At 39.9% G+C, this 13,134-nt stretch overlaps 1 protein-coding gene across 7 annotated transcripts in view; it reads left to right on the top strand.

Annotated features, from left to right (window-relative positions):
• Positions 1-13,134, top strand: part of SHPRH (SNF2 histone linker PHD RING helicase) — a 130,652-nt gene that overhangs the window by 82,459 nt on the left and 35,059 nt on the right. For all 7 annotated transcript variants that reach the window (XM_043543081.1, XM_043543083.1, XM_007056264.4 and 4 more), the window contains 3 exons: positions 6,197-6,340; positions 7,379-7,480; positions 12,086-12,157. In XM_043543081.1, coding sequence (XP_043399016.1) covers positions 6,197-6,340; positions 7,379-7,480; positions 12,086-12,157 — 318 coding nt within the window. The remainder of the gene's footprint in view (positions 1-6,196; positions 6,341-7,378; positions 7,481-12,085; positions 12,158-13,134) is intronic.

Raw genomic sequence — 13,134 nt, 5'->3', positions numbered from 1 at the left:
AGGACTTGTCTACTTGTAGCCTTTGCACAGATTTAACATTTACCAAAGCAAGCTAAACTGGTATACACACTTCTATACCAGTATAATTGCATCCACTGCAGACTAAACCAGTTAATCTCGTTGTTCTGTATTTAGTAGGACTCACCAAATCAGATGTCTGGCCCATCCATTGCCACCACCCTTTTTCACTAGGAGGGTGGTGAAACACTGGAATGCGTTACCTAGGGAGGTGGTAGAATCTCCTTCCTTAGAGGTTTTTAAGGTCAGGCTTGACAAAGCCCTGGCTGGGATGATTTAACTGGGAATTGGTCCTGCTTCGAGCAGGGGGTTGGACTAGATGACCTTCTGGGGTCCCTTCCAATCCTGATATTCTATGATTCAATTTACCTTTTGTCTCATATCAGTCAAACCACCACACCTGGTGTTTTCACGGTACTGTTCCCCTTTTGGGGATAATTTATTATTGTAAAATAACAAAACCATACAGCCCTCACCCCTGGGCTCATTTAGTTCTTTTGGTTTATAACAGGCGTCAGCATGCATTTAGCCCTCCCTCTAGACTCAAAAATCCTTTACCATAGCTTCACCTTCTGTGACTCTGGGAGCCCCTTCATGCCCACTGGCAAAGGTTAACTATACTGTAATACATATCAGGCCTGACCTATCATTACCCCCAACACAATTACCATATCATTACCCCCAACACAATGTTGTCATAATATGTATCTAAAAGGTGTCAGGTAAGGTATCGTATCTAAACTGGTGACATGCTGGTCCTGAAAATCATTGCATGATTTGTGTACGGGTTGTGTACAAAGACTTTTATTTGTGTGTACTGGAAATATGTTCCTAAAATGTGTTTGGGAGGCAGTGTGTACATCGGATGTGGATGTGGATTCCCCGTCTGACTGGCTTGATTACAGACTGAGGACAATGAAGGTATATATACATATAAGGTAAACAAAGTAACAAGCAATCGAGGAAGGAGCTTAGTGAGCTCACCGAGGGGTCAGAATCTGCACCGCAGGAAGCCTTCTTGGCTCTTAAGGCTGAGACAATGGAGTTTGGGTAATATAAGGGGAGCAAAAAAGACATTTTAGTGATCCATCACTTAGGTAACATAGGGTACAACACCCTCTGTGCCTGTGAAAGTTTGATCCCCTATGTTGGAGAGCTAGAGATGCTGGTAATAGGATGTAAGTGTAAAAAAAAAAAAAAAAAAAAAACGTTTAGGGTAGGCAACAATTGTAATTTTCTAAAATTAAGTTTTAGTCACTAGAAAGCATGTTTTGTTAACCATACCTGTCTCTCTTTCTCTGGCTTAGCATGACTTAAATCTCTGTTCTTCATTAATAAACTTATTCTTGTTTTATTACAAACCCATCTCAGTGCTCTGTGTTAAAATGTAAGTCTTCAGCTAATATGCACGCTATCTTGAGTGTCACAAGGAGATGGACTGGACACTGCAGAGAGACGCTCTGGGGAATTCGGGAACTGGGATTCACTTATTGTTACCTGCAAGGCAAGTTTTAGACTGGCAAAGTCTCAAGGAATTTGCTGGCAAGACTGACAGGCTGGAGTGTCAGGGAACTGACACACAACTTAACAACAGCAAAGCTCTCACTTGCTGAGGCAGAGGGGTAACACAGTGACTTAAAGTTCTGGGTGTCCTGAGCAGAACATCACACCTTCCTTATAATCTTCCCACGAGGTTCACTGCTTTGCAGGGGGGCATGGATCATCATTCATGTCGCACTTTCTGTCAGTACCTGACCCAGGCCAGGGAAGCTAAGGATACAGCCAAATTTGGTAATGAATCCTGGTCATGTGCCACCTGAGGCACATTGCGTATACTCTAAGATGATGACTTATTTGCAGCCCCCTTAGCTGGAGCTTCTCTTTCAGCAGACTCCTGCTTCTTGTTGGTCTCTCTCCCAGGCCTTCTGCCTTATAGTTCTGGAGAGTTTTCACGCACTTCTTCCCAGCATGATCCCCAAACTCTCACTGACTGAAGCCAGGCTGCCCTTATATTCCCCAGCAGGACAAGTTCCTAGTCACATGTTCCCATCATACGACCCATTGACTCAGAGGTAAACTAATCACAGGTGAGACTGAACTCACGACTACTTCAGAGAGCCATCTTACTCTGTGACACTGCAGAAACTGTACACAAGCTCTCAGGCATCTAAAACAATATTTAAGCACCTGATTTTCAGAGATAGTGAGCACCCTGTAAATCCCACTTGTTCTCTGAAGATCAGGCCACTTTTATTAATTTGAAAATTTTGGCCATAGTTCTGTGTCATGCTTCGCTATTATAAGTGCAGAACTTAGTGCAATTGGCACAGAGAGAACTAGATTCCTGACATGAGCTGCTCATTTGTTGCATTAGTGTGTTTCTTCTGCTGTGAGAACAAATAGTATCATAGAATCATAGAATATCAGGGTTGGAGGGGACCTCCGGAGGTCATCTAGTCCAACCCCCTGCTCAAAGCAGGACCACTCCCCAACTAAATCATCCCAGCCAAGGCTTTGTCAAGCCTGACCTTAAAAACTTCTAAGGAAGGAGATTTCACCACCTCCCTAGCACATTCCAGTGCTTCACCACCCTCCTAGTGAAAAAGTTTTTTCTAATATCCAACCTAAACCTCCCCCACTGCAACTTGAGACCATTACTCCTCGTTCTGTCATCTGTCACCACTGAGAACAGTCTAGATCCATCCTCTTTGGAACCCCCTTCCAGGTAGTTGACAGCAGCTATCAAATCCCCCCTCATTCTTCTCTTCTGCAGACTAAACAATCCCAGTTCCCTCAGCCTCTCCTCATAAGTCATGTGTTCCAGTCCCCTAATCATTTTTGTTGCCCTCCGCTGAACGTTTTCCAATTTTTCCACATCCTTCTTGTAGTGTGGGGCCCAAAACTGGACACAGTACTCCAGATGAGGCCTCACCAATGTCGAATAGAGGGGAACGATCACGTCCCTCGATCTGCCATCAACGCCCCTACTTATACAGCCCAAAATGCCATTGGCCTTCTTGGCAACAATGGCACACTGATATCTTCATGTTCTATTGCTTTGCTTTTTCTATACTGTATTCAACACGGTATCTTCATGTTCTATTGCTTTGGGAGACAGAAGGAGGGCTAGTATTGCCAATGACGATGTAAATAGTACTTTTGTGACTCCATCTGTCCTGGTCTGGCAACATTGATTCAATTGACTGTGCTACTCAAATCCACTTTGAGCTGGGAGAGCACTGCTACATGTATTGTAGCCCTTGTGACAAAGTTCCTCCTCCGCCTTGGTGGGTCCTGTGCTTATTAGTGGATTTGCTCGCCTCAGAGATTCATGACAGCCCTCAGTTTGGCCACTTTTGCTAGTGGCTCAAACCTGCCATTCACTCAGCTAACCACATCACTGGCCAGTATGGGGAAATGGAAGGAGAACAATCCCCGTAGTCTCTGGTGATCCACCTAGTGAGTCGGGGGACAGGCCAGGGACCTTCCCCTCTGGTAGGACCCACAGTCCAGGACAACTCCTCCTGTATCCAAAAGGGGGTGCGGAGAAGGGGGAACCCGGGCCCACCCTCTACCCTGGGTTCCAGCCCAGGGCCATGTGGATCACAGCTGTCTACAATGTTTCTTTTGACAGCTACAAGTCGCTGGCCTACTTCCCCATGGCCTACTTCCCCATGGCCTTTATCCTCACTACAGGACCTTCTTCCTGATGTCAGCATAGTCCTCCAGCAGCATGCCCTCTCATTCTCAGCTCCTTGCGCGCCCCTCACTGACTGAAGTGACGTCCCGTTTAAACGAGGTGCCCTGATTAGCCTGCCTGTCTTAATTGATTCTAGCAGCTTCTTAATTGGCTCCAGGTGTCCTAATTAGCCTGCCTGTCTTAATTGGTTCCAGCAAGTTCCTGATTGTTCTGTTACCTTACCCAGGGAAAAGGGACCTGCTTAATCTGGGGCTAATATATTTGCCTTCTATCACTCTCCTGTAGCCATCTGGCCCGACCCTGTCACACCCTCATGTATCTAGAACTAACTTTTTAGACTAATGATCTCAAATAGACCTTCTTTGACCCTACTCGAAATATAGCTGTTGCATTTAAGCAAAGGACAAATAATGTCAGTTTGCTCTAGGATTCATTGTTTATGCAATATAAATGTAAATGTTTTGTCAGTGCCAGTTCTTTGCAGACAAGGATGAAATGGGAAATGTACGTGTTTCTTTTCTAATCGCACAGATTGGCTTGACAGCTTTATTTAAAATTGTGAAGGCTTGCCCAGTGTAGACAAAACACTCAACTTGCTTAAACACTCACTTAGAGAAGAAAGCCAAAGTAACTGCATGCTTTTCTATTAGTGAATAGTAATTGCAGAGCTTTTATTGCAACTATTCTACTAAAACTGTATGCCGAGATGAACATTCCATACATATACTTGATGACAGCCAGGGGATTCATGAGAGAAGACTTTGCTGGTGGCATTCTCTGTGACTGGAAAGAAAGTGTATTTGTAACGTGATCCAAGGAAGCATCTAAATTGTCACTGAATGAGCTTATAAACTGTGCTGGTGTTTTACCTATTTTTAAAACCTGTTTTGATTTTATTTTCCTTCAGGGTTGGTGCTGGGGAGGGCTTAAGGGGGTTATAGCCACCCCAAGATTTTCCTGAGGGCTTCCCCCCTGTAGCCACCGTGTGGCAGCTGCCACTCTCTGGCCACTCAGCTCTGAAGGCAGAGCAGAGAGAGGGGCAACTGCTGGCTGGGTGCCCATCTTCAGCAGCAGCACTGAAATAAGCCTGGGTGGGGAGACAGAGCTGGAATTAGAACTCTGATGATCCTGGCTGTCACCCCAAGCTCAGTACACTTTCAGGATGCCTGAAAGCAGCCTCCGGCTCGTGTCCCCACTCTCTGGGGCATGCTGCCCTTGGCAGGTGGAAGGTCCGGGGTTCCCGCAATGGCCCATGCTCCCTGGGCAGCTCTTACTGCCCGGTGCCAGCTTCCAGCCTGGCCAGGTGGCGGGACCTCAGGGGTAGAGGAGGAGAAGAGACAGGATCAAGGAGAGAGGCAGGGCTTTATGGCAAGATGGGGCTACGGCCAACCTCAGCCCCTGACTGGGAAGAGGCTGGTGCCACCCTTGTTTTCCTTGTTTGTTGAAGTAGTCTCAAAATTTGACTTATTTGTCTAACTTTATGCTAGTTTTACATGCAGAGTAATTCTGCATTTGTAGGTGTTAAGGTGTGGGCTCCAAAATTAATGCTTCGGTGCTTTTTTTTTTATTTCAAAACAAAAAACAAAACAGTGCCAGCAGGCCAGCATTCAGGAACATCCTTACAGTAGCAAACCAGTGTTCATATATGACATTTGGCCTTGAGAGAAGGTAGGAATCTTAGCAGAAAAAAATGGGGGGGGGGTAGTTCTTAGGATCTCAACAGTGTCCTAGAGGGACTCTTGAATAAAATCATTAAAAGTTGAGGAAAGATTCATAGAACAAAAAGATTTAGGAGTAAAAAAATCTAAATTTGTCACAATATAATCAATGAGGGATTTGAGAGAACACCAGGAAGTGTGACAATTTGCAATATGTTGGTTTTCTATAAATATTTAAAATAGGTAACTAATATTTGAAATACTTGCTCTTCCTCAGGTGAATACAACCCAGTGTCTGTCTTTTTCTCTTACCCTTTTCTGTTCCTCTGTTATCTAGAATGGTCAAACGTTGCATATCAGCATTTTTTAAAAGTTGGTATTGTCACTCAAGTGAACAAAATATTTCATGCTTCATCTAAGAAGCTGTGCCTTACTACTTTATGCTTTGCAAATATTGCTACTAGTTTTCTCATTTTCCCTCATTTTATTCAGAGAGTATGCTTAATCGAGCAGAGGCAGCTGACCTCTACATTTTTGGTTACATAGATTTTTGTAGTTGTATCTCATTGGAGAAATTGTGTGGGGGAGAAAGAGGTGAGAAGTCAATTAAGTTCATTCATAGCCACACATAAAGAATTGGTGGAAGAGAGCAGTTTATGCCTATGTTCCTGTACAGTTTTCTGTTCAGAAAAAGGTGTGAAATCCTCTCTCAAAAGATTCAGGTCCGTGTTGAGAGTGTACCACTTACAGTAAGAAGCAGCAGTTTACAGGGGACTCAGCCCACAGTTCTGTTACTAATTCATTTTGGTTTTTCCTGTAGTTACTTCATGAATATTGGATGGTACTGAGGGATCATGTATCTGCTATCGATGAACTTGCTATGGCTACAGAACGGCTCCGAGTGCGTCATCCTGATGAGCCAAAGCCTAGCCCCCCTGTTCTTCACATCATAGAACCACATGAGGTAAAATATTTGAGTCAAAGAAGGGGAAGTTGTGTTTTTCAAGAGAAAAATAGTCAAAAAAAGGACTGGTATTTTAAGGTTGTCCTATAAAAGTATGAAAATATACTAGCCCTCAGGCATCTTTCTCTGTTCTTCCCTCATCTCCGAAAGCTTCGTTGTTACTATGTGGGTGAGGGTATTCTGCTTGTTTTTCATGTACCTCAATCTCCTGGCTGCTGTGATAAGTGCATGTGTCTCCCCACTACTCTGCTCCTTCTCTCAGTTTTCTGGCTGCTGTGGGTTGTATGTTTCTGATGCTCTGCTTTTCCTTCAGTGGATTTTTCAGCCCTGTTTTAAAGGGATGTTATCAGGTAGTTGAAATCCAAAATTTAGGTTTTATTTAAAATATATACTTAAAATTGAAAGAAAACTACTACTTAATTGGTCTTCAGCCTTACTACTCCAGTAGTGCAAGCTTGAGCTAATATATAACAAGTAGAAAATGAAATTGACTAGAAAGCAAAGTGAGTGTGATATCTCTTGTTATTGAACAGACTAAATGAAGGGCAAAGAGATAAAGTAAAACAATATAGATAGTGAACATTTAAATTAAATTTTAAAAATTCTTGTTCAGGTTCAAAAGGCATTTGTAATGCCAGCAATAGACCAGAGGATCATTTATGTTTTAAATAAAATAAATAGTACGACTATTTCACTTTACAGAGGTTTGGTGATAAAGGTTAATAGTTTGGTGTGTTAAATTTCTGTTTGCAGTGAAAGTGAAGCAAATGACAACTAAATTAATTTGTATTTATCTCCTATCTCACCCATACTAGATATAGAGGAGGAATGTGCATTCAGTTGCTACCCTGGAGACATTTTTAAATGAAGAAATTAACTGTCTTGTGTCTCAAAAGTTTAAATGCATAGTTTAATTTCCTAAATAATAAATTATCTACTTTACAACTATTTTAATGATCCCTTTAAGCTTTATTTTGAAACTTGTCAGACAACACCCTGTGATATGTACAACACACTTAATGAATGCTGTTTTTGCAGGTAGAACAAAATCGAGTGAAACTTTTGAATGACAAGGCAGTTGCCAAATCACAGCTTCAGAAGAAACTAGGCCAACTCCTATATCTTACTAATTTGGAGAAGGTAAGGTTATACAGTTCCTTGTTCGATGTTACAATATAGTAGCACCCTCTAGTGTCCTAATGGACAGGAAGTCTGTCAATGTTTTTTCATTATAAAAAAATATTTTTTACAATATTTTTTTTACAGAAATGTTTGGATACAATTTTTAAAAAGCATTTGCTGAGCATGTGCACTAATTGCTTTTCATGCAGATCTTGAACTAATTATATATATTATATTATTGAACCATATAATTCAAATAAGTGCAAATGTTCACATAAGCATAATTAGGAAGCTTTAACGTAGAAATTGAAGCTGTAATATAGGATGAAGACTCTCTAATGTTTTCATGATCTCCGAAAGAGACACTACAGTGTCCTGAGACTATGTAATAACAAATATACAGAACTTGCTTTCATCTTAAGTGGTTTCTGTTGTGATACTGGATTCAAATCCGTGTTAGATAAGGACATAAGAAAGGCCATACTGGGTCAGACCTATGGTTGATCTAGCCCAGTATCCTGTCTTCTGATGGTGGCCCATGCCAGGGAATAAAGAGAGCAGAGAAATTTCGAGTGATCCATTCCATCATCCAATCTGGCTTCTGAGAGATGGAAGTTTTGGGCTACCCAGAGCATGGGGTTGCATCCCTGATCATCTTGGCTAATAGCTTGTCTATCCTCTGTGAACTTACCTAATTCTTTTTTGAACCCAGTTATGTTTCTGGCCTTCACAACATCCATTGGCAATGAGTTCCACAGGTTGACTGTGCATTGTATGACGAAGTACTTCCTTTGGTTTGTTTTAAACTTGCTGCCTGTTCATTTCATCAGGTGACCTCTAGTTCTTGTGTTACGTGCAGGGATAAATAATATTTTCCTGTTCATTTTCTCCATAGCATTGGTGATTTTACAGACTTCTTTCATATCCCCTCTTAGTCCACAGATGCTGGAATTAGGGTTGCTGGGGGTGCTGCTGCATCCCGTGGCTTGCAGTGGTTTCCATTATATACAGGAACCCAGTTTGGTTCAATGAGTCTCAGCACCCCCACTATGCAAATTGTTCTGGCACCCATACCTTAGTCATCTGTTTCTAAATTGAATAGTCCCAGTCTTTTTAATCTCTGCTCATGTGGAAGCTTTTCCATACCCTAATAGTTTTTGTTGCCCTTCTCTGTACCTTTTACCATTCTAATATATCTTTTTTGAGATGGGGCAACCAGAACTGCACATGGCATTGAAGGAGTGGGCATACCATGGATTTATATAGTCTTTATGATATTTTCTATTTTATTATCTATCCCTTTCTTAATGGTTCCTAAAACTCTGTTAGCTTTTATAACTATCACTGCACATTGAGTGGATGTTTTCAGAGAACTATCCACAATGACTCCAAGATCTTTCTTGAGTGGTAACAGCTAATTTAGACTCCATCATTTTGTACGTATAGTTGGGATTATTTTTTCCAATGTTCATTACTTTACATGGATCAAAACTGAATTTCATCTGTCATCTTGTTGTCCAGTCTTCAGTTTAGTGAGATCGCTTTGTAATTCTTTACAGTTAGCTTTGGACCTAACTATCTTGAGTAATTTTTTATCGTCTGCAAATTTTACCACCTTTCTGTTCATCTCCTTTTCCAGACTGTTCATGAATATGTTGAGGAGCACAGGTCCCGGTACAGATCCTTGGGTGACCTCGCTATTCACCTCTTTCCAAAGTAAAAAATGACCATTTATTCCTACCCTTTGTTTCCTGTCCTTTAACAAGTTGCTGATCCATGAGCAGACCTTCCCTCTTATCCCCTGACTGCTTACTTTGCTTAAGAGACTTTTGTGAGGAACCTTGTCAAATGTTTTCTGAAAGCACAGATACCCTGTATCTACTGGATCACCCTTGTACCCATGCTTGTTGACCCCCTCAAAGAATTCTAATAGATTGGTAAGGCATTTTTTTCCCTTTACAAAAGCTGTGTTGACTCTTCCCCAACATATTGTGTTTATCTGTGTGTCTGATAATTTTGTTCTTTACTCTAGTTTCAACCAATTTTTTTGGTACTGAAGTTAGGCTTATTGGCCTGTAACTGTGAGTATCACCTCTGGAGCCTTTTTAAAAAATCAGCGATACATGAGCTATCCTCCAGTCATCTGGTACAGAGGTTGATTTAACCAATAGGTCCTTGTCTTGTTGATGGAACCTATTCTACTAATACAGCAGGTACATAAGTCAGTCTACTGGTACTGATTTCCTAGCTACCTCTGCCCATTCTTGCTAGCTATCCCTGTGGTGAATCTCTCTCTTTCCAGATACCTTCTTTCTCTTTCACTTCCCTGGAACCCCTACACACCACAAGGTATTATGGAACATTCAGAAGCCCACAGTGCCCTAGGCTTTACTCTGTCTGATGACTTGACACTCTTTCTTAAATATTGGGGTAGTCCACAAGCTTTAATTTTGGAAAACAGTCATCTATCATCTCTAGGCACGTACAAACCTTACCATTCGCTTCTACTTTCTTTTTATGCTTTTACAACTTGATAGCTACAGATGGGCCTAAACTGGAACTTTGATCCTAAACACCCTCGTACTTTTGGAGGAGGTTGGAATCTGGAGCTTAATCACAATCCAAATTATTCCACTTGGCTCATTCTGTTGCATACAGACACTTAAATTTTGTTCCAAACTGATTTTAAAAAAATTGTCTCATGTCTGAGACTTGCTGTGTGAGATTTAAAAGAAAAAGTGGCAGTTTAGTGTCTGAATGGGTGTGCAGCTACACTGTGGACACTTCAGAATTTGAAGTAAGTGGCACTTAATAAAAAATGAAATTTTCACTTCTAAATAAACAGGTGATCTACAGCTATGGTAGTGTATTTAAGCTTTCAGTTCCATCTTCTACATTATTAGTCTAACTGCACAGCCAAAATTAGTGCATCTACCTGAGTAGTTATGAATTATTTAAAAGCTTTTTGTGATGCCTAGCTCTCCTTTTTCTACATACCAAATTATTCAGGTATAGATTTGATTATGAATTAACTTTGAAAACGTATGTAGAAAAAATAGAGGGATTTTGTACACTTGACGCACAAACTTTATAGTTTTACTGTTTCAGAGGTTACCAGCCGACTCTCCTTCAGTACTCATGAAGAGGTTAAAAGTGTGTGTGAGGGTGTTATTCATAATTTAATGTAACTAATTTTTTCAGTATCACTATAATTTGGCTTTTAACTACTGCTGATTTTATTTTTGGCTACAGAGTCCATTGTTTGAATGTTGGAGTGAATGAGCGGAGAAAACAATTTTGGGCTTTCTAAATAGTGCAAATGAAGGTGTAAATAGAGGGGGAGATGTAAATATATAAGGGGAAGAACAGGACAATATACAGCAACTCAGAGTAAAAGATTCTCTTTTTTAAAATTTGATTATTTTGCATAGGTAATTTAGTCTGCTTTAAAGGTACATGGCTTGGTTTTCAGCGATGATGAGCACCAGCAGTTGTCACTGACATCATTGGGAGCTGCAGATGCATAGCAGTTCCGAAAAATCAGACCTTGTGTCATTGTATGTTTAGTAGGCATAACATTTTCCCGTTTAGATGGGTGAGTGAAACCTCTTTAGTTTTTTCTCACTATCATCAATCATAATGATAATGAACAGATGAGGAGATTTCATATCTGGACTGGTAAATTTGCATGACAGTTTTACAAAGCTATCTAATTTGTTCATTGGGCTGTATAACTTAGACGGGAATACCCAAGGAATACCAAAATGTGTATCATATATATAGTGAAACCTATTTTAAACCACCAAAACAAATCAGTTACTTAATGGAGGAGGTGTTCTCATAAAGATGGGTCAGAATTGTACCCAATATGCTCAGGGATACTTGTACAATGTCTTTAAGACAGAAGATTGCCTAATGGAGGTTAGCTTTTGTATAAACATAGCTTTTTATCAACTCTACCCTGCCTATTTCTGCCAACTGACCTGAGCAATTTGGACAATGCAAACTAGCACAAACAAAGATAAAAATTCTAGATATCCAAGCAGACTGAAAACATGTTACAATATCAGAAAGGTTCGTATTTTAAACTTTCAGAAACCAAACAGCTTTCTGCTGTCACTTCCTTCCTAGTGTGTCAACAGATCATTGCATTAAATATTATATTATACAAGAAAACATTATTTTAAAGGAGTTTGAATGTTTAGCCTATTGAGGATATCTTTTGGCTGGTCTAACAGTGCTTTTATAATAGAAATTAAAGCTGGTTTAAAAAATGGAGATTGTGGGGCAAAATTCCCACAATATTCTGTCTTCAGTGGAACATCGTTTTACTAAATTTTTTTCTAAATTACTCTAGTAGAAATGCAGGTGCAACTTAAAGTACAGTGACATAAACAGCAGTGTTATTTAATGACCCTAAACCAGACTATCTTCCTGTAATTCATGGGCAAAAGAACTTGCTTTATTTCTCTAAGAATTATTAGACATTTGGCAACTTTAAAAGCAATTTTAAAATCAGTTCAGAATGAACTGTGATCAGTTGCCAAATTAATTATCTGAAATGCTGAGTAACTCAATTTTGTTTTTCAATTAACTTGTGTTATGCTTTTTTATGCTTTATAGTCACAGGATAAGACCACCGGAGGAGTTAATCCAGAACCTTGTCCAATTTGTGCCCGCCAACTGGGAAAACAGGTAAAACATCCAGGCATTGATTCACCCTTTTACAGATCTAGGCTAAGAATTCTCAGCATTTTTAGAGTAGATTTCAGCTATCTGAGTTTAACTGAACAGTATGTTTAAACTGGGAAATTAATACTTTTCCAACATATCTTCTTGATCAGATGGGCTAATATTTATATGTACTGTACGTTTTTGGTTCCTGTATTAGGTGAGAAGTAGACTAAGCATGTGGGAGAGTCTCTTTTCAAATAGAATCAACTTGTTTTGGAAGTCAAAATTGTGGTGTTAGAGAAGAATAAGAGAGCCGAATTTTGATTCCAATACAATTTTGTGATATGTAAAATTTTTTTTTATTTTGCCTTTCATCTCAATTTTACTTGGCTGAATATCGTATCTCTCAACATTTCTAATATAGCAAAACATTATATATTTAAGAGATACACCAGGACAAATCATACAGCTGAATGGATATTTTTTAAAAAAAATTGTGTGTACAAATCCAGAATTACTAAATTTTGTCCGTATCTGAACTGTAGTAACTTAAATTTAGTTACACTGGTTAATTCACTGGAATTTCAGCACTGAAGCATGCCTTTCACAGAATAATAAAAACCAATAGATGTTGGCATGTGTCCCCTCACTACTGAGGTGCATTGGTAGAAATGTATGGGGAGCTTGTCCATTGCTGACTATATTATACATAATTCTCTAGCTGTTTCTTTCAGTTTCTCTTTTTTATCAAATAAAATAAATGTAATAAACACTGCTTTCTGGCAGGTCAGGGATTCTTCTTGGAAGCTCACATGCTAATCATGAAGTAGATTGGCTTCCTTAATATACTGTGTACTTAGTCACATACTGTTCTGTATCTGCTGTTGTTGAGTATATATTTTATTTTTTTCTTCTGAGGATCGAAAACTTTAAATAAATGGATACTAGATAAATGGTTTTTTCCTTTGCTCTTTCCTCCCCGTTAGTCTTTAGATTAG

This window comes from Chelonia mydas, chromosome 3 (genome assembly GCF_015237465.2).
Source record: "Chelonia mydas isolate rCheMyd1 chromosome 3, rCheMyd1.pri.v2, whole genome shotgun sequence".
Classification (NCBI taxonomy): Eukaryota; Metazoa; Chordata; order Testudines; family Cheloniidae; genus Chelonia; species Chelonia mydas.
The sequence above is the reverse complement of the archived record's forward strand: the minus strand, read 5'-3'. Positions and strand labels throughout refer to the sequence as shown.